We start from the raw sequence: 23,503 nt of genomic DNA, 5'->3' as shown, positions 1-23,503 counted from the left end.
ACCTGGATGACCTAGTCCATAGAATTGATTCGCCTTTCACAGCGCTCGTAAGTTCATGCCCCCTTCCCCTAAAATTTTGCATGCCTCAGGTGAAGAATTATGACAGATTCAAGGACCCATTGGATCACTTGGAATCTTTCAAGATCCTAATGCATCTTCAGGGTGTATCGAATGAAATCATGTGTAGGGCTACATTGAAAGGACCTGTAAGGGACTGGTACAGTAGGCTGACGCCTAATTCCATCGGCACTTTTAAGGAATTAGGCGCACAGTTCGTATCACACTTTATCGGGAGTCATCAGCATAAGAAATCTACCGCATGCTTGATGAACATTAGACAACGAGAAGACGAGACTCTAAGATCGCATATAGCCCGCTTTAACAAGGAAGCCCTCTCAATAGATGAGGTGGATGACAAGATACTTGTAGCAACATTCACAAATGGGCTGCGAAAGGGTAAGTTCCTATTTTCTCTATATAAGAATGACCCAAAGACTATGTCCGAAGTGTTTTATAGGGCAACGAAGTACATGAACGCAGAAGATACCTTGTTGGCCTGAGAGGAAAAACCTAGAAAAAGGGAAAGGCAGGAAGATACACAATCGGATAAGGGACGAAAAATGGCTAGAACTGGAGAGCGACGGGAAAATCAACGACCCAAACCACCCGCGGGAAGATTCACGAACTTCACCCCTCTCACAACCCCAATCGACCAAGTGTTAATGCAGATCAAAGATGAAGGAACTCTGACGTTTCCTGGCAAGTTGAAGGGAGATCCAAACAAGAGGCCAAAAGACAGATATTACCGTTTTCATGGCAATCATGGCCACGATACGACAGATTGTTATGACTTAAAACAGTAAATTAAAGCCCTCATTAGGCAAGGAAGGTTGCAGAGGTTTATAAGGAAGGAGAGAACGGATCAACTCTAGGAACAAAATCCCCGACAGGAGAACGAGCGTCCCAAACCACCTGTAGGAGACATACGGATGATTGTAGGGGGCACTACTTTAGCAGAGTTGTCCAAAAAGGCCAGAAAAACCTATTTGCAGATGGTTTAAAGCATCCAGTTGATAGGTTTCTCACCGAAAATGGTGCGACATGATAATCCCAGCATCGGGTTTTCGGAAGAAGATGTGCGACGCCTTCACCACCCGCATGACGACGCGCTTGTCATCAACATATAGGCAGGGGACTAAAACATGCATCAAGTTTTGGTGGATAACGGAAGCTCAGCGGATATCATCTACTACCCCGCGTTCCAACAAATGGGGATTGGTAGAGAACGACTGATCCCAACAAATGCACCACGCGTTGGCTTCGGAGGAACAAGGGTCTACCCTTTGGGCATCGTCACATTGCTTGTGACGGTCGGAGATTACCCTCAGCAAATAACCAAGGATGTAGCTTTTCTTGTGGTCGATTACTCTTCTACTTATAATGCCATCCTCGGACGGCCCACTCTTAATGCATGGAAGGCTGTAACTTCGACCTTCCACTTAATGGTCAAATTCCCTACCGAATACGGATTTGGTGAGCTGCGCGGAAATCAGGTGGCTGCATGAGAATGCTACGTCACCATGATGGAAATGGACGACCACCTACAAGCAATAAACATCGAGGAACAGCGAACGGTAGCGGAACTGGCGAAGGAGTTAGAAGAGGTACACCTCGACGATTCTAGGTCCGAACGGGCCACCAGAATTGACACCTTGGCCAGCCAAACAGTCTGACAGGCGCTTATAGTATTCCTCAAGGAAAACCAAGATGTTTTTGCATGGAGTCATGAGGACATGCCAAGAATTGACCTGTCGGTCATAGTCCATAGGTTGAACGTATCACCCTCATTCTCCCCTGTTCGACAAAAGAAGCGAATATTCGCCCCGGAACAAGATCGAGCCATAGTTGAGGAAATACAGAAGTTACAAGAAGTAGACTTCATACGCGAAGTATACTACCCGAATTGGTTGGTAAACGTAGTAATGGTCAAGAAGGCCAACAGGAAGTGGAGAATGTGTGTCGACTTTACAGATCTGAATAAGGCGTGCCCTAAAGATAGTTACCCACTCCCGCGTATTGACACTTTGGTGGATTCCATCGCAAGACACGAACTCTTGAGCTTTATGGATGCCTTCTCGAACCACAACCAAATTAAATTTGATGAGGTTGATAGAGAAAAAACCTTGTTCGTAACAAGTTAGGGGCTTTTCTGCTACAAAGTAATGCCTTTCAGGCTTAAAAACGCCGAAGCCACGTATCAGAGATTGATGAACAAGATGTTCATGCACCAAATTGGCCGAAATGTGATAGTTTACGTAGATGATATGTTGGTGAAAAGCATTCAAGAGTCCGACCACATGAGCAACCTCCAGGAGACTTTCAATACCCTACGATCGTACAAAATGAAGCTGAATCCGAGCAAGTGCGCGTTCGGGGTAACTGTAGGAAAATTCTTGGGATTTATGATATCCAGAGGGGCATTGAAGTCAACCTAGAGAAGGTAAAGGCGATCATGGAACTATCTCCTCCAAGGACAGTAAAGGAAGTACAAAGCTTGACCGGCAAGATAGCAACCTTGAACAGATTCGTATCGAGAGCGACGGATAAATGTCTCCCTTTTTTCCGCACACTGAAAAGATCATTTGAATGGACAGACGAGTGCCAAAAGGTATTTGAAGAGTTAAAGGTGTCTCTCCACTCCGCCGTTGCTCAGCCCATCTATACCGGGGGAAGAATTATTCCTATACCTTATCGTCTCCTCAGCAGCGATCAATGCAGCTCTTATTAGAGAAGAAGGTAAGGTACAAAGGCCCGTGTATTTTATAATCCGGGCACTGAGAGGAGTAGAAGAGAGGTGCCCTCAGATGAAAAAACTCGCATTTGCTCTAGTAACCACAGCTCGAAAACTCAAACCATACTTTCAAGCGCATACCATAAATGTCTTGACAGATAAACCCTTACGAAAAGCAATGAGTAGTCCCGAAGCTGCCGGACGGATGGCGCTATGGGCGATCGAGCTGAGTGAATTCGATATTCGATACCAACCACGGGCAGCCGTGAAAGGACAGATATTGGCAAACTTCATCGCTGAATTCACTATCATAAAAGACCAGGGGCAAAAGAGACGCCCATATGGAGAGTCCATATAGACGGATCTTCCAATAAACATGCCGAAGGTGTTGGAGTTGTACTCCACACCCCGGAGGGAGATAAGATCGAATGCATGATTCTCTGGACTTCTCTACTACCAACAACGAGGTGGAATATGAGGCCTTGGTAGCAGGATTGGACCTCGCAATAGCTGTAGGAGCTAAGAGTGTGGTCGTATACTCCGATTCTCAAATTGTGACCAGCCAGGTTAATGGGAGCTATGACTGCAAGAATGAAAGAATGAAAAGGTATCTTGAGGAAGTGAAGGGTCGAACGAATAACCTCCAAATAAAGATGATTCGAATCCCAAGGAAGGAGAACCAAGAAGCCGACCGACTCACAAAGGTAGCTTCGGCCGACCCTATGATCATCCCTAAATAGGTGCTGTCCTTCATCCAACTCTCATCATTATTAGATGACATTAGCATGCAGGAGGTAAGCAATGAGTATTGTTGGATGGCTCCAATAGTGGCGTATCTTAAGGAAGGCAAGCTACCCGATAACAAAGAGGATGCAAGAAAGGTGAAGGTTAAAGCTGCCCAATTTGTTTTGATTAAAGACGTCCTGTACAAAAGAGGATTCTCCCAACCATACCTAAGATGCCTCAGCCACAAAGAAGCGGACTACGTGATGAGGGAGGTCCATGAAGGAGTTTGTGGAAACCATTCTGGATCAAGGTCTTTGGTGCACAAGCTACTCCGAGCAGGATACTACTAACCAACCATGCAGAAGGATGCCCACACATATGTCAAAGCTTGCGACAAGTGCCAACGATTTGGCAATTTCATAAGGCAACCAACTAAAGAACTTACCCCTATGACAGCCCCATGGCCATTTGCACAATGGGGATTAGGCATCATGGGTCCGTTCCTGACATCGGTGAAGCAGCTAAAGTTCTTAGTGGTTGATATTGACTACTTTATCAAATGGGTGGAAGCAGAGGCTCTGGCTACTATCACGGAGAAGAATATCCGTAGTTTTGTATGGAGAAGTATTATTTGCAAGTATGGAATTTCGAGGGTGCTGGTTTCGAATAACGGAAAACAATTCGACAACGACACATTCAGAGACTTTTATTCCCAGCTTGGGATCAAGAATCACTACTCGTCACCCACTCACCTGTAGGCCAACGAACAGGTTAAAGTCACGAACCAGTCCTTGCTTAAGATTATCAAGACCCGGCTCGAGGGGGCAAAGGGCATATGGCCAAACGAATTACCAAGTGTTTTATGGGCATACAGGACAATGGCAGGAACACCGACAAGGGAAACACCATTTCAATTGACGTATGATAGTAAGGCTCTCATACCGGTAGAGGTAGGATTAACAAGCTACCATGTGGAGAACTACGACAAGAGTAAGAATGACGAAGCTTTGCGTTTACAAATCGACCTTGTGGACGAAGTCAGGGCCGCAACTGAATAGAGATTAGCACGATACTAGGACCTGATGGCAAAGCATTACAACTCCAAGGTCAAGCATAGGGACTTCCAGATGGGAGATCTGGTCTTGAGAAAAGTACTCAGCGCTATAAAGGATGCCTCCCAAGGGAAACTAGGTCCTAACTGGGAAGGACCATACAGAATTATTTCATGGTATAGGAAGGGAACGTACTACTTAGAGACACTAGACGGAAGAAAGTTGAGTTATCCATGGAACACGGAGCACCTGAAAAAATACTACCAATAGGCAAGGGTAAAGACGACAGCAACATTTACCTCCTCATTTCTAGTTTATTTTTAGATAGTCATAGTTTTTACTTCCTACGAGTACTTTAAAGCCAAAGGCCTTTTTTTTTTTTTCCTATGAACAATATAGTCTATCAGTCCATTATAATAAGAGGAGTTTATTCAGAGCGTATGGAATATGTTTTGCTCAAAATCTACCAAGTCCACACAGTGGACGGATCATCCAAGAAGGGCGAAAAATTATCAAGTCCACAAAGAAGACGGATCATCCAAGAAGGATGAAAATATATATAGTCCACACAGTGGACGGATCATCCAAGAAGGATGAAAAATATATATAGTCTACACAGTGGACGGATCATCCAAAAAGGATGAAAATGTATTAAGTCCACATAGTGGACGGATCATCCTAAGTAGGATGACAATGTACAAGTCCACATAGTGGACAGATCATCCAAAAAGGATGAAAATGTATTAAATCTAAATAGTGGACGGATCATCCTAAGTAGGATGACAATATATAAGTTCACACAGTAGAAGGATCATCCAAGAAGGATGAAAATGTATTAAGTCCACATAGTGGACGGATCATCCTAAGTAGGATGACAATATACAAGTCCACACAGTGGACGGATCATCCAAGAAGGATGAAAATGTATTAAGTCCACATAGTGGACGGATCATCCTAAGTAGGATGACAATGTACAAGTCCACATAGTGGACAGATCATCCAAAAAGGATGAAAATGTATTAAATCTAAATAGTGGACAGATCATCCTAAGTAGGATGACAATATATAAGTTCACACAGTGGAAGGATCATCCAAGAAGGATGAAAATGTATTAAGTCCACATAGTGGACGGATCATCCTAAGTAGGATGACAATATACAAGTCCACACAGTGGATGGATCATCCAAGAAGGATGAAAATGTATTAAGTCCACATAGTGGACGGATCAATCTAAGTAGGATGACAATATACAAGTCCACACGGTGGACGGATCATCTAAGAAGGGTGAAAAATTATCAAGTCCACAAAGATGACAGATCATCCAACAAGGATGAAAAATATATATAGTCCACATAGTGAACGAATCATTCAAAACAGATGAAAATGTATTAAGTCCACACAGTGGATGGATCATCCAAAAAGGATGAAAATGTATCAAGTCCACATAGTGGACGGATCATCCCAAGTAGGATAACAATATAGAAGTCCACCATGTGGACGAGTCATCCAAAGAAAGATAAAAATATATTAAGTCCACATGATGAATGGATTGCCCGATGAAAAATAAAAAACTAACAAGATCATAAAAAGAGACAGTCATACATATCACCAAAACAAAGTTAACAAAAGACAACGGTTGAAACTAGATAAATTGTTTTTGTTCACTACAAAATATACATATCAGTCCTGAACTACGACGATATCCTCGTTGGCCTCAGGACCTTCTGGTAACGGCTAGCGGGTGTCAACTTCGACGGATTCTTTTTCATCAACCTTTGGGACCCTGTCGTCACCAAGACCTTCGCCAAAAAGCTCATCCGTCCCTTCAAAATTGACGGAGCGAGCAGGGGTCTGGACCTCGGCATCTATACTGATGTGAGCCAGGTTCAAGTCAGGAAATGAGGCCTTCACCTGACGGAGACAATCGTCAAACCCGTCACCAAAGGAGGAGCCAAGCTCATCCAGAAGGGAGTTGGAGTCGCGGTATTCCTTAACAACATCAACTTTTGCTTGACGAATGTTGTCCTCGTTAGCTTTTACCGTCTCCCTCAGTAACTCCACCTCTTTCTCCAAATTCTCACGAGCCTGCTCGGATATTTTCAACTTTTCTTCATGACGAATCCTCCAAAGTTTCAACTCGTCAAGTTCCTCCACCATTGCCTTCGCCTTTGCACGTATGCGCTCTAGAGCTCTCTCTTGGGCAAGACAATGGTCCATCAAGCCTTTGGCCATAAGGACCCCCTGCACCAATATTAATAAGTAAGTTTGAAGTATTAAGGAATAAGACGAAGCAAATATATGACGGGTAACGACCTGAGTTAAGCTAAACAAACATGTCTCCCCCATAGCTTCAGTAGCATGGTTTCCGAGATCCTCATAGTTTTCCTTCATGATAATAGATCTGATTCGATGGAGAGCATACTAGGGATCTTCCCAGAGTAGGACGGGTGGTTTTTCCTTGACAAGGTTAGGATTGGTCATCAGACCCTTGCCCTTACCTATTCCCAACTTGGGAGGCAACCTTACCACGCCAGACCCTTGACCGGCAGGTAATCCCGTCACCAGCTTTTGTTTCTTGCTATGACGATCCCACTTTTCAATGGAAGGTCTTTTTGTAGTAGGAAGAGACGGACCCGTCTTTAGGAGGAAGATCACCTCCTTGTTTTTTCTTAGCTGCCTACTACTTGATAATGGCCCTTCTCCTTGCATCGTCCATTTCTACAAAAGAAGACGGTTAAAAGTAGTGGTATAAGTTGAAATAACGGCGAAAGGATTAAAGACTTACATTTGCATACTACTACGTCGTATCGACGGGCTACAATTGTAGGTTCTGGACCATCACAATACCAATGCAGCGTGTCTGGTGACGAGCTTTATCCAAGTCATCTCCGACAACTTAGTTTTTTAAAAGATTCTCTCCAGAAAGCCGAATTGCTCTGTTGTAATGGGTGGACGGTCCTTCGCTGAAAAAATCAACGGCTAAGAATAATTCCATAAAAAAACAAAAAGGGTGAACGGTTAAGAATAAGACGGGCTCATACCGGACGGGGGCATTATCCCCCAAGTCCTATCTACTGGCATGTGTTCGTCGTCACCAGGATGACTCATCCAGTTATCTCCCTGAAAGAAGAAGTATCGACCCTTCCAGTTACGATTGGAGTCTGGGGTCTCGAACACTAGCCTAAGTACCGAACTCCTCGGCACAAAGCTATACATGCCCTTCAACTTGGTAATCTCAGACTAGTGGTAACAATGAAAGAACTCTTCCACTGTTAACCGTCTCGCCCCATCAGACATTACACCATACAAGACCTCAACGCTCAGAAAAACCCTCCAAGCATTTGGTGAGATCTGAGTGACAACCAAACCCAAGTATTGAAGAAGACGACGGTGTAAGGCACTTAGAGGAAAGCGCAAGCCAGCTTTTAGCATCTGCTCATAAACACCAACATCTTCAAGACCGTCGTAGTAACATCTCTCTGACTTTAAGGGTAGACGAATGGGTATGGGATCGGGTATTTGGTACTTTTGCCTTAGTGTATTGAAGTGCGCTGGCTTGATGGAGGAAACGAAGTCGTTCACTGTCCACAAGGGGAGCAGGACGAATTCTCTGAAACTATCGAGGCCTATGACAGACTGGATCAGTGGATCTATACCATCTAAGTCGTCATTCGAGTCATACTCTGACCCATCCTCATCCTACCCTTCATCTTCCACATGGGAAGGAGAGCTGGCTGACGGTTCCCTCTCCTCGCTGGAGGTGTTTTGGTCTGCTTGACTTGACAGGAACACCTCTTTGTAGCCTACTCCCTCGCGGACATAAGACTGACTACTTGACGCCTCACTAGACATTTGACACCTACAGATGATGGGTAAAGGAAACCTAAGACTCTAAATCTGTACCGACGACGGACCAACACGCGAAATAAAGAATGAAAACTGAGTAAAGAAGGTACTCACAGGTGGACGGCAAGGAAATGTGACGGACGAACTGAGAGGACGACGAATCTCAACTTCTAGAGGCAACGGATCACACAATATGGACGGTTGCGCTCTGATCAGCAGAAAATTTTTCAAAGTGTAAAAATGAAAACGGTGGATAGTATATATAAAGGGAACGGTGCGGTAAATGAAGGGGCGTATCGATTCCAACAAACAACCAGTAGAGTACCACCACGTGTCCCTTGTACATTTATGATATTGTTCCAGCCTATCCATCAAAACACGCCTGTCAAGTGTCAAAACTAATCGTCATTCTATGAAACCGCAGAGGAAAGTTGATGGTCTCAAGGAATAAGGGGGCAACTGAAGAAGAATAAAAGTGAACACGACGGGTCCACGTGGTTGGATGTGACGACACGGGGATGACGGATTGATGGTCAACAGCCAAGGAGTTCGGATCCACAGTGGACGGATAGATACAACATAGTAGTCATTGGTTCCATTAATTCCAAAATAGGGTTTTCACTTTGCGGCTAAGTCTGGTGTGGCTTTGCTTGGTCTCCACAAAAATGTGCATAAGAAGAATCCTTGCGTCACACGTTTAACCCTCGATCAAGGGACTCCTACAAGGAAAAGAATTCTGGGAGGTGTGTAAAAGGAAAGAGTTCTAATTCTATAAGGAAAGGACTTCATGAACAAGGCACGGAGGTTAAAACCCTACACTACTATAAATATCTTAAAACCCTCACAAATCAAGGTACGCATTATTGACTCAACTCTAGCATTTTAAGGTTGTGAAAAAGCTCTAACTTGACCTTCGGAGGGTTTTTGGCCAGCACCACACCGGTGCTCTCTGTTAGGTCTTCACTTTTTGTTTTGTAGATGTTGTTTTGATTTGAGAGTGCGTGCAGCTTACTGATGATTTTTCGGCATCATCATATAATATTTTTTAATATATATATATATATATATATATATATATATATATATATATATATATAAAAAGTTAAGTTCAAGTTACATCTGATATAATTTATCTGATATAATTTTAAGCAATGCTATACCACTTAATATTTTTTAATTGAACACAAATTTTAACAAATCAACCGTTAGATTATATTATCTCCGTGCATTCTCCATGCTTGCAAAATTTCAAGATAATTAAATATTAATAGTCATGTCATCAATCAATTATTTAAATTCAAATTTTTGTAGTTTAAAATAATGTATAAAAGATGAGTTTATGGATTGAATGATAAATAATAATTGATTGGCATGAATATTGGTATGCAAATCAAGAACATATAGAGCATGTAATTCAATAATGGAATTTTTAAAAAATGAATTCAATAACAAGTTATTGAATGGTATAACATTACTTATAGTTACACCAGGTGTAACTTGAACCTAACTTTTTATATGTTCATTGAAAAACTTAGCTAAAATAAACTTAAATATGATCATTTTAATAATATTTTGGTCTTTTTAAACAAAAAAAGGCCCAACAACAAAAGTAGAAATTTTTTTATCTTAAAACTCATAAAAGCCCATTTAAATAATAACAAATTTGAAAGAGATGTAATTCATAGGATTGATAATTAAACTATAATGCAATGATTTCAAAATATGAAACCCTGGATCTATAAAACTTATTGTATTATTTTTTTTTTTTTGGTGATGTCAATATATTCTTCTTCCTTTTTGAGAAGAAAGATATTGAATTCATTAACTTTGGAAGCCAAATCAACCTGAACAATAAGAAGAATGTTTTGCGGTGCATCTTCCATCTAGAAAATTAAATTGGGTGAAATAACTGCCCTTCTAGCAATAAAATGAGCTACAAATTTCCTTTGACAACCAACATGGAAGAAGCTAATACAAGAGAAAATTGGAGATAGAAGTTTTCATCTTGAATTAAATATCTATTTAAAGCTATAGATGATTAATTGTTCATAAGTCCGAGATGGCAATATGTTCAAGTTTTTTTTTTTTTTAATTTTGTATAATTTATGTTTCTTACTAGTCCCCTAGAAAAGAATTTACGGTTAAAAGTGTTCAAATTATTATTTTAGAGGGTCATATATATATATATATAGGTTGTTCTTGCAGGTTCATTTGAACCCCTATGCTGAACATGGTGCAGCCCCAAAGCCTCCCAATATCTAACATGTTATGATATTACTATCACCCTACAGTATGGGTAAGGACTAAATAATGCAACAACAACAATAATTCCTTTGGAGTATTTTCCATTAGGCCCATGGGGCTTGGGCCCCTTTGGGTCCCCTCCCAGATTTGTCCTCATACTATGTACATGCATTTTGTAACGAAATTGTGCAAAATGAACTTTATTTTTTATTTTTTAATATGAATATGTAATACCCGGAATTTAAAAAAAAAATGATTTAAAAGAAATGATATTTAAGTAAATCTCTTTTTATGGGTCAATTTTATAATTAATATTTCTAAGAAAATTTTTAGAAAATAAGGTTAAAACTCTAGTTATATATAAACTAATTTAAGACAACATATAATGAAAGAGGGAAAACTACTCAAAATACTCAAGTAAAGAAAGTTTAACTGCACACTTAATATAAGAACTTAAGAATCACTTTCTTGTCAAATTTAAACTTTATTTGGAATTAAAGTATATTTTTATGATATTTTGACCGGTGAAACTATTTAAATATTCAAAAGTTTTAACGATACAAATGAATAAAAGTTTAGTTTATATGACGATAAATTGGACGATGGGTACCTACATATTTTTCTGTGCTCCGTATTTTAATCTTTTTTATACACTTTGTTGCGATAAGCGTAGATTGAAGCTGCAGATTTTACGCATAATGGGTCAAAGGTCAGGTTTCTGCAGAGTGATTTTACGCATAATGGGTCAGGGGTCAAGTTTCTGCAGAGTTTTTGTTTAAGAAACTGTGCCCGAATTGATGGAATTAGGGAGAAACAAAAAGTCTAGTGAGAATAGGTTTAAAGTTTGACAAGTTTTAAAAAAAATAAATAAATAAATAATGGTCGTTTTTCCTTAAGACTGCCTAACTTGTACTGAGTTATTATCATCTCTTAAGATGATAATGGTCGCAGGCGGCAGAGAAAAAAAAGAAAAAGAAAAAAAAAGAGAACGGTGGAAGGAATGGTTTTAAAAACCAGACCGAATCGGCTGGTTCAATTAGACATCGGTCTTTAATCCGGTCCGATTATGACAAATAACCGAAAGAGAGCTGAAAACCGAAAATAATCGAAAACGGGCCAGTTCAACCATATAACTAGAAACCGGTATGGTTTGACCGGTTTTGAAATGTTTGATGATAGATCCAAACACTGTCGTTTTGAACAACAACAACTACTACAACAAAAAGAGGCAAAAAATATATATGAAATATAGGTAAAAAGAATTTAGAACCGTGATATGTGTTTTACAAAGAGGGTGTGATCCTTCACTATTTCTTGAGCAGGATATCCTTTAGCTTCTTCAACTTCTTTAGCTCACATATTTTTTATCTTGAGTTTTGCTGCAAAGAGAGAGACTTAGAGTGTCTGTGGAGCATAGAAGAAGCAATTTTGGCTTTGGAGACTTCAGAGATTGGATCGGACTTAAGAATAAAAGGAGAAAATTGAAGTGTAAATTAGTGGATTAGGCGAGGTAGGTTTGATATTTAACGGAGTATATTTATTAATTAATACTTTCTTTGTACTTCCTAGACCTAGATACCCACGTTACTTTACAGCTCATATGGTGGGGTTGTTTGCATGCTAATCCTAGATAACCACAACACTACGACACCGGATTTTTTTTATAAAAAAGTAGGACTAATTATCTAAGTACCAAAAATATAAATATAATAATAAACCTACCTTAATACAACTTTGTTATTATCTATTGTTAATTTAATACTTTTTTTATTAGAGTTAATTTGATATTTAATAGATATAACTTGTTATATATAAGTTGTAGATTAATTTTCTAAATACAGTACAAGAAAACTAAATTCATATATATATATATATATATATATATTAAAACTAAATATTATTAGTCATAAATTTATTATTTTTATAATTGTAAAATTATAAAATAAATATTTATGACGTCACCAGTCGGACCATCAATTCAACCCCGATCGAACCAGAAAACCGATAACTAGTCATTTTTTCGATTCTTTAACCGTACCGATTTTTAAGGAAGGTGTTAACGTAATAGTGTCCATCTTTTTTTCTCTTCTAGTATGATATAGTACTAAGAGTTTAGCCTTATCTCTGGGGCATTAATGGTAGCAGAAAAATAAAGAAGATATATTAAGAATATGAGGATTTTTGGGTATGAGATATTAGTGGAACATTATTGGATATTTTTAGTAGTTTTTGTTCTAGTCGAATACCGTTATAAGTTTTTCTTGAATTATTTTATTATTGAGTAAATAGTGCCTGAAAATTGTTTAGGTGATATCTAAGGATTTAAGAGAAAGTGTTACAGAGAAGTTCTTTTGTAGTGAGTTAGCTAAGGTAAGTAACTTTATCCTAATTGGTTTTATTTTGCTTATACTACTGTATTTTAACTACTGAAATTTGTTTATAATTGTTACAATTTTATTTAATTGTTTTAGCTACATTGATTTAAAGTAAAGAGTAAAGAATTATCACAAATATATTTGATTACTGAATATATAATATTTTATACATACATACATACATACATATATATATATATATATATATATATGTGTGTGTGTGTGTATTTGAATAAGATATATTTTTATTTGAACTATGATTTGATATATATGATTTTGGATAATCTGACTATGTTTTGACTTTGATACCCAGTCAATGAGGTTTATTCATTGATACTAAAGCTAATTCTATCTGGGACATCACGAGTCTATCGTATTTCTGGACCCAACTAATGAGGGATATACATTAGCATCGAACTAGTTTCATCTAAATCTGATGCCCAGTCATGGGGATATAGCGTGACCATAGTCATACAGATTGTTAAGGATATGAATTATGTTTAAATATTTGACCTGTTTTAAGTCCTTAAAACTGCTTATGTGTTTTTGGAACCTATTGTAAATTATAGTTTTGATATATGGAAAACTGATTATTGTCTAATCCATCTATACTATATTTGTAAGATTAAAATATTCGGTACAACTTATTATTTTACTGATCTTTTTACTCGATAGAACTTATTAAAACTTTGGTTACTTATTGAGTTGTCAACTCCTCCCCCCTCCCCCCCTCTTTCCCTTTCAAATTTTGATCAGGAAGAGTAGCATATGTTTGGGCTTCTGCTGAGATGTGCACATGAGTGAAGTTTAAGAAATCAATGGAATAATATTTGAACTTTTATGTTTAAAATTATCACTTGTATAGACTTTTAGTCTTAAAGGATTTAGTTTATTTTTCTTTTGATGTTGGAAGATTATTATTTGGAGATCTTTTGAGAATTGCATTATTGAAGATATTTTTAAATTTATTGATAAAATTTTCTTTGAGGATAATTCTTTAGTTATTAAGAAGGCCTTGTGTTTGACACAAAAATGAATAATTTAGATCAAGTCTTGTGTTTGACACAATCTCTTTAAAGCAAATTTCGCTCCTCACACAATCTGTGGTGCTTTAAGAATCATGAACATCTGCCTCCCAGTATAAAATGATCTACAACACAGAGAAGAAGCACACAAGGTCTGTGCTCTGTTGACTACTCTATGTCTCTTTCTCTCTCTTTGACTCAAATGAATACACAAAATATTTTCTCTCTTGGGAGAGTTTTTTCTAGAAAAATTAGTTTTCATTAATGAGATTTCATTAACGAGAGACTATGAATTTATATACGTTAGTGAACAAACACACTATTCAAATAATAACTATTGTGCACAGATTAACTGACTCAAAAATAAAATAATAATAAAATTATTATTTGGACAAGAGGGCCTAGTCTACAGTTTGGAGTATTTTCCATTAGGCCCGAGGGCACGAGCGGCTCTAGGTACAGTTCAGGGAGTTCAAATGAACCCCCTAAGTTAAACCCCCTGAGCTGGGCCAAAAAGAAAATTTATATATAATTTTTTTTTATTTAAGCCTCCTAAAATAAATTTTGAACCCCTTAGACCAAATTTTTTTTTAATTTAGCTGAAATAAACTTGAATATGATCATGTTGACAACATCTTGGTCTTTTTAAACCCCCCCCCCCCCCAAAAAAAACCCCAATAACAAACCAATTTGATCTAAAATATGAAGGAAAAATAGTAAACCTAGCAACAAAAGTATAAATTTGTTTATCTTAAATCTTAAAAAAATCATTTAGATCTTAACAAATTTAAAATAAACTAATACATAAAATTTTATTGTATTCAGATCTCGCTTGGAGTTCACTTAACAACAATAACTCATATGTTGATTGTATTTACAAACAATAGGTGATTTCCAATATTTAATCTTAACAATAATAATTAGTATCTTCACCATATTAATAAACAATATGCAATAAACTTATAATTTATCCTATATGAGAAACGCTATGTTCATAATACGCTCACAACAAAGCTTAAGTGACTAATTGTTACTAGCTGTTACTGATGGGAAAAAAAGTAGTTTCAGTAGTGAGTTTAAATTAGAACTAATAAAAATGTATAACCTAAAATTTGTTGGAAAAGTGTTGTGAAAATATTGTAGATATAACACTTCTCATCTTTTACTCTCTTGCTAGTATGTACTTTGAAAAATTTTGTAATAAAAATATCACAGACTGCAAGACTCACTTTTTTTTTACCCAAAATGTATCTTCTAATTGACCCCTCTAAATATGTCCTGGAGCCGCCACTGCCCGTGGGGCCTGAGGCCCTTTGGGTCACCTCGTGCAAAATGAACTTTATTTTCTATTTTTTAATATAAATATATTTCAATCCATGCAGTAGAAGCATCGCTAACTCCTATAAATACAGGTTAAATAGAGCAATTACTACACGGGGAAGACATGGATAGCTACACCCATAATTCAATCCTTGAACACGGACATGGCCATGTCTTGCAGGTGGAGAAGGTTCTTCACATGACATCGGGAGTAGGAGAAAATAGCTATTCCCTTAACTCAGCGCTTCAAGTAATTTTCTCACTCTCACTTAGGCTTGGTTTGGATACAGCTGAACGCTGGACGCGTTCAGCGTTTCCCAGCTTTTTTATTTTTTTATTCCACTATGTTTCAGGCATCAGGGGACAAAGGCATTGTGCGTGCACTATGCATGCACTGTGCGCGCACTTTTCAGCAACTTATTTATTAAAAATGGGTCCCGTAATACTATTCACACATTTAAAAATTATTTTGCTATAATATTTTCAGTTTTCAACTGTATCCAAACGGACTCTTAATTTCCCTTTCTCTTTTTATGGAATCAACTATTTAGAGAGAGTTTCCTATGTAGCCATGCATGTTAGAGCTAGCCATGATGATCAATATTTATAGTGTACGTACCATTAAGAAGAATGCTAGTATCATGACAAAATCTATAACTTCTGCCACAATTCACTAAGTAAGGAAGTTGTGAGTTTTGTCGTGGTACTAACATTATTTGTACCATTAAATGTTTTTCAACACACAACAGAAACTTGTTTCCAAAGCTAAAAAAAGTGTTCACATTTATGATTGTATGTTTGTGTAGTAGTTAAAAAAATGATTTTCCATCTTGCGTGATCTCTCAGAAAACAGTGATTTCCAAGGTGAGACCAGTGTTGGAGGGCACTGTCAGAGCTTTATATAGCAAGGAAAACTTTCCTCGATATTTTTCCGTAGCAGACTTGGGCTGCTCTTCAGGACCCAACACACTTATAGTTACCTACGAAATGATTGATGCCATAGTCGGACTGTGCCGAGAAACTGGACACTCTCCTCCTGAGCTCACAGTGTTTCTAAATGACCTTCCAAGTAATGATTTCAACACTGATTTCAAATTACTGCCAGACTTTTATGCTATGTTGAAGAAGGAGAAAGGCAACGAAGTAGGGCCATGTTTCATAGCGGGAATGCCAGGGTCTTTCTATGGCAGGCTCTTTCCTAGCAAAAGCCTGGATTTTGTTCATTCTTCTTATAGTGTGCATTGGCTCTCTAAGGTCAGCGCACTGCCTGGTCTTTTTTTTTTTTTTTTTTTTTGGAGTTAGAGCAAATTTCATTTGGCTTGTAAATCGAGTCTTAGAGACTCGATTTCCAAGTAGTCGCCACGTGGAAAAAATGCCACATCAGACAGTAACAGACCATAAAAATCGAGCATTAAAGAGTCGATTTATACCCCCAAAATCGACTCTTTAAGACTCGAGATGCTAGTAAAAAATATAGTTTGTAAAACTGAACTACTAACTATATTGTTTGAAAATTAATGCTATTTTAATATTTTCTCCGTTGAATTGCAATTGGTCAATGAGGTTCAATGGAGATATCTAAAAGATCGAATCCCCTTCCCTACTTGAAATATATCAAAAACTAAAAACATTACATTGATTAATTACTAATTTAACTCAATTATATGATCCACAATATTATCAACTTAACCACAAAATCAGCTGCCATATCAAGAAGTAAGATTATAAAAGCGACAAGAGCATATATACAATACAGCGAAAAAGTGAAAAACTGATAGAACTTTGTGAAGGAAAAACCACTACAAAGGTAACATACGCCAACTAAGGTAATCCACCATAAAAGGAGTTTACCATTTTCAATAAAATTTCATGCAATTTCTTTATTGCCTCCGAGTACTTTTCTACTTCATGAACTTCTTATGTGTTGATGTTTGAAAGTCTCTCTGTTCATTGGTACGTTTGAGATGTTGGTTTTGTATCTCAAACTGTCACACGAAAAACATCTGCCTGCACATGTTTTGTCAAGATCAAAGCTTTCCACTTTTTTGTCAAATATACTTTGAACCTTCTCTTCTCACTGTCATGTCAAGATCAACACTTCCCAAATCATAAAAGCCTATCAAGGCAGCCTTAAGATCTATTTGGTTTGAGCAAAAAAGTTGTGTATATTATATTTATTTTCAGTTTTTGTGGAACCCACCACTAAAAAATTTATTTGACTTTGTATTTGTATTCAGTTTTATATGTATCTCTCTCTATTTGTTGGTAGTTGTTATAAAAAAAAATGAAGGGGAAGAAAAAGTAGAACATGATACCAAATAAAAAAAAATAGATGGAAACAAAAATTAGTACAAGATTTGAGTATAGAAAATGAGTACAGAAAATAAAAATAGAAAATGAATACAACCTCAACACAAACCAAACAAGCCCTTAGTGATCCACTTATTCACAAATTGCCATGCTTAAGAAACATTTATTTACGTGTTTTTTTGGCACAATTTTTTTTTTTTTTTGACTTTTTGAAAATGATTGGTTAGAAAAAGATGTACCTTTAAAAAAATGTGGCTTAAAAAAACCGTGCTTCAAAAAGATACGATTCAAAATAGGCTCCACATCCTTGAGCACCTAACAATAAAAATATTTAGCCGCCATGGACTTGGTTGTACAACATCCTCTACACTTCCTACTAGGTATACATCTAGCAGGTAATTCATTCAATATAGTAGTTTAGTTGTAGGTCTCAATTAGTTTAACTAGTAAAGTTCATTGTTGTTAAACAAAAGATTTAAGGTTTAACTCTTGCTTACACCAAAACCCGATTAATGTCTTAACCTAATGATAAATAACAATTAACATGCAGCAAACATCATAGGTTGAAATACTATCATGCAAAAGGGTTTTGCTGGTGGCACATTAAGGATTGTGATATTCCCCCTTGATTGTATTAGGAATGTTATAAATAAATGAAAAATAAAACATAATTACTACTTAATATTATGTACTATTTTTTTTTTTTAACAAACGAGAATATCTAAACCTTTTCAAATATATAGGGAGGAATTTCATGGGGGTGGCCTCAAGGTGTTGGTAAGAGGTTTCGAACCTAGGATCTCATGGATATCATAAGCCTTAAGAACCACTAAGCTAACTCCTTGGGGTTACATTATGTACTTTTTTATACAAGATAGAAATTCTACTCTAGCCTAATCTAAGTGTATATGTGTGTGAAACTCCTTCTTGGAGACTTAAACTCCGGTCTTTGCCCTCCACACCCCACAAGTACTTATATTTATTGAGCAACCACTGCACTAAGGGTGAACGGTGGTTATGTACTTATTAAGTAGAAAAGAAAAGGTAATTTTTCTTTGATTAATGGATAGTTCCACCAAAAATCATATTGCATTCTATTGTTCATTTCATCCACAAAAAAATAAGTAAATAAATAAATCATTCCTTCATTTTCCCTTCCATTTTACGTGAAATGGACAGGATTTTGATCTGATTTGTGATGCTCATACGAAGTGCTAAGTAATTTTTACTATTTGTAGAATATGAGAATATATTGTCACATTTAAACAAATAATTATCAATTTTATAATGCACACAAAGTGTACAGATGAGAAAATTCATACCCAAATTTTCATAATTCATTTTGGTAATGGCATTTTCTCTCATTTCATTAATTTTTTTTATTTTATAATTATTAGGTACCTCAAGGGATTAACAATAATAAGGGGAACATATACATGGGGAAGACAAGCCCTCACAATGTATTCGAGGCATACTTGGAGCAATTTCAGAGTGATTTCTCACTTTTACTTCGCTCTCGTGCTGATGAAATAAAACTTGGAGGACAAATGATTCTAACCTTTATTGGTAGGAGTATCAAAGATCCCACTAGTAGAGATTGTTGCCTCGTTTGGGAGCTGCTAGCAAAGTGTCTCCTTGACATGGCTGCTGAAGTTAGTTCTTTAACCTTTTGATAATTAAAGTTTAAAATAAATTCTTCTAATTAAGGGATAATTTTATGTTTTGTTATCTCACTTAAAAAGTAAAATAATGGCCACAATATTATGTGTATAGGGGCTGATTGAAGAGGCTAATATTGATACGTTCAATTTGCCTTACTACAATCCTTTCATCGAAGAAGTAAAAACCATTGTTGAAAAAGAGGGATCCTTTGTTATTGATCGACTGGAAACATTTGAAGTCAATTTGGATGTCAATGACAACGATGAAAACAAAAATTACGTGTTCAACAAGTTTACATGTGGACAAAATGTGTCACATTGCATTAGAGCGATTTCAGAATCCTTGCTTGCTGATCACTTTGGAGAGGCAATTATAGATGATTTATTTGAGAGGTGCACAGAGCGTATTGGTGAGCATCTTTCCATGGAGAAGATAAAGAATTTCAACATTGTAATTTCAATGGCAAGGAAATGAATAATTCCATGAAACAATGTATCTTGAATAAATAAGATGCAAATTGAGACGCATCATCTTGTTGGACTAGTTACAAGATGTTATACTTTTGCCTAGTCTGGCTTTGTTTTTAATAAACTATTTCTTGTATGCTTGTAGCTATGCCATGAGTCTATGACTCTGCATAGTAAACTAAGTGTTGTATTTTATGTGTGTATGGTTGTGTACTATGTAGTCAGTACCAAATATTTTGTGTGTATGATTTTGCCTAGTTTACCTTGTGATCATTGTAAGTTGTTACAATGTTAAATTATAGTGTTCTTAATGCTTATTTCCTTGCAATGAATCTAAAAAAAAAAAGAGATCAATTATCTTGAGAAGAAGGGGAAAGGCAATGTTTGCTGAGTTTCCACTGATTGTGAGAAATGGGGAGTCACAAGAACTATGGTACAATTAACCAATATTCCTTTTATAATAAAAAAAAACCTTCTTATTACATAAGATTTCTACTTAAAAGTAGAAAGAGACAAGACATGAAGAACTAAAGATTTTGGAAATAAGCTACAATATTATCACTTTCATACATAAAAGTAAACGAGAGAAGAGAGAAGAGGAAGGGTATGAGGTAGTAGAGAGATGAGATAAGGAGAGGGAAGGTTGCGGAAAGAATAAGTAAAAGATATTCTTATCCTTTTATTTTAATAGTTGTTGTGACAACAAAATCCTAGATAATTCATGGAACAAAAGATGTTATGGTCCTTGATAGAATTGAGAATGAATTCATTGTATATTCATGTGTATAAAATTTTAGGTAAAAATATATACAACTTTAGGCCCGCTAATTATGCCTAAAAATTATTTTGGTCCTCTAAGTTTTGATCGTTTTAGTTCTTTAATTTTGCCCAAAAATTATTTGTCATTTAAGTCTCAAGTTTTTGATCATGTTAGTTTGGTAACCTTGTCAAAAATCATTTTAGCTCTCCAAAGAATCATTTAGTCTGGTAACCTTGCCAAAAATCACCCAAAATAAATAACTTCAATCATAAAGGACTAAAATGATTTTTGGACGAATATGAATGCAATAGCTATGAGTTTTGTAACACAATTAGTATATTCTGATATTTCCAACTAGGATGTTTAGGGTTCAAATCCCCTCAAAACCCTCATTACACCTATTGAATTGTAATTTTTTTTTAAGTGCAATAAAATTATCTTGTATGCTAACAATACTGAATATGAAAATGTTAAAGAAACTTTGGGTTATTGTAAAAATCTTTTGTAAAGATGAACTTTCAATTTAACAAAGAAATGAAATCATTGGTAACCTGGAAAAGATAAAATTTATGCTGCTTTGTGAATCATAGATAAGATGCTAAGTGCACAAATTATTAGATAACTCTGAAGTATTCTATAGTAATTTCATATTTTATGTGCAAAATCACACCAACTTTATATCAGTAACAAAATTATCCTTATTTTTTTAAGACTATTTATTGTTTTACACTTCCAAATGTACAATATGGAAGTTCACACCTTCACATTAAGAATTCACATTTTACCCCATGACATGAAAGAATGTGAAAACTGTTATATCATATATGTGAAACAGTCAAAACCCTTTCTTCAATCCCTTCTCTCCAAGCTTTAGGCAGAAAGATCAAAAGGCAAAACTTAGATACAGTACCTTGTATACAGTTCCTTACAGTGGCAGCTTCAGGAATTTTTTTTAAAGTGTTCCTCAAGAAGCATAAATTACACAATCTAATAAAAAGAAAATTTTATATATTGACAACAACAAAAACAACAACAACAACAACAACAATCAAAAAACATGCAAATACATAAAGTTTTACAACATAAAGCTTGTGGGGTTCCGTTGTGGTTGTTGTTAGTGTTGTTGAACAGGGATGGACGGTGATGGCTGGGGAGAGTAAGTGAGTTTCTTATTTTCTTTAGCCTTTAGGTTTGATTTAGTTTTAGCTTAAATTGTTTAATGACTTGTGAATCTGCAAGGCACTTAGGCAGTGAGGATTTTTTTCTAATATTTGTTGAATTAAAAACGTAGTTATGTTGGTGTTGGAGTAGTGATAGTCTTAGTCTGAGATGAGATTGATCTTGTACTGGGCTTTTCTATATGCATTTGGTTTGGGCCTTGTTAGTGGTTTTATTAAAATAAAAAAAATTTCTAGATTTTCGTTCTAGTTTTTTGGGGGGGGGGGGGTTTCTATGGTTTTATAAGTTGGTACAGTGAAAGAACCAGAAAAGGGACTGGTTACAGGTTTTTTGGTCAAACTGACATCCAACCAATGGTCGAACTAGTGACGTCATAAATAATATAATCAATAAAATTTTAAATTATATAAATAAAAATATAATAAGTTTATTACTAATAATATGATAGCAAAACGTAAAAACATAATTTTAAGGACTAGATTTGACTCCTGAGTCCAAATGACTAAAGGAACCAGGCCCAAATAGACCAATACAATGAATTTGTTAGAGAGTGGACTCCAAAACTAGACTTTAATGGGTGAGATAGTGCTTACCATGGGCCAAGAATAATAAAGAGATAAGGAAAAATAGAAGGCAATTACAGTATTGAGAAAGATAATTCTCATCGGACAAGTCCAAGGAGGTTTGTTCTGGATATATCATTATGGGCTTTTTATACGATTTCAATTCTTGGTGCTACAGTGTTTTTCTCTACTATTTTTCCGATCTCTTCTTTCCGGGAGACCCTCTATCTTATATAGACCCTTTTAGATGATCGTATCCTTCCATTCTTTGATCACGCAGGCCACCACTCAAGTGCTAGTCCCATCTAGCACCTTCCCTGAATCCCTGTGAGATAGGGCAACCAAGGCAGCACTGTTCAAGGGTCTTCTCCACATAAATGCGGTCAGGACGTTTGGTGGGATACATTAAATAGGGTGGCAGCCACCAAATCTTCAATCACATCAATGCTGACCCCCTTCCCAAAGCTCTTTATGTACCGTAAGACCTCTTCTAATGACGTATTGATGATGTGTTCAGAGAATTCGAGAACGTAGACTCTTCGATACAACAACTGCCCTTCTCGGCCACGTTATGACACGTGGCATAATTGCCTTACTCGGAATTCCAGTACCCTACAATAGCCCCTCAAAATCCCCATTGGTTTCCTCCCATCCGATGAGATAAATGGGGTTTTGACTTTAGGCAATTAAATCAACACTTGTCTCTGACTCCCATGCATGCGAATGTCGTTTTGCGTGTCCCGTAACTATACTTGACACTTCGAAGTCCGCAACGTTTCATTAAATGCTCCAGGTGGCGTCTTGTTCCCTACATCTAACGATGAGGTAAAGATCCAATGGTTGTCATTTCTCCTCGAATTTTGGGTGAGATAACTCCCACCCAGAGCCCACCTCCTATATTAGGCGCCTAGAGAGTTTATTTCGACCATTTTACAAATCTTCGAACTCTCCAGGCTTCCCACAATCCCAAGCTTCCGAGATTTCCCAACTCTTCTTGTTCCCAAGAAGTTCCTGAGGCGTACCTCCTCCTTATTCTCGTAAGTTCTTCATCTCTAGGCTATTTTCTCCTCGGCCTTCTGTTTTCTACCCTCTTTTCTTAAGACACCTCCTTTGCTTCTCTCCCTAGTCCATCTAAATGGGTAGATTCAAACACCTCTTAGATTCCCTCGCAGGTATGAAGGAT

General features: G+C 36.9%; 1 protein-coding gene across 1 annotated transcript; it reads left to right on the top strand.

Moving 5' to 3' along the window:
- Positions 1 to 15,503: 15,503 nt before the first annotated feature.
- LOC142614657 (putative jasmonic acid carboxyl methyltransferase 1) lies at positions 15,504 to 19,854 on the top strand. The gene is made up of 4 exons (XM_075787215.1): positions 15,504 to 15,629; positions 16,226 to 16,633; positions 19,087 to 19,341; positions 19,463 to 19,854. Exons 1-4 carry the CDS (start codon positions 15,504 to 15,506, stop codon positions 19,823 to 19,825), a joined length of 1,152 nt encoding a protein of 383 aa, XP_075643330.1. The 3' UTR covers positions 19,826 to 19,854.
- Positions 19,855 to 23,503: the final 3,649 nt, after the last annotated feature.

This window comes from Castanea sativa, chromosome 11, assembly GCF_040712315.1.
Source record: "Castanea sativa cultivar Marrone di Chiusa Pesio chromosome 11, ASM4071231v1".
Taxonomy (NCBI): Eukaryota; Viridiplantae; Streptophyta; class Magnoliopsida; order Fagales; family Fagaceae; genus Castanea; species Castanea sativa.
This window is presented reverse-complemented; position numbering and strand designations above follow the sequence as displayed.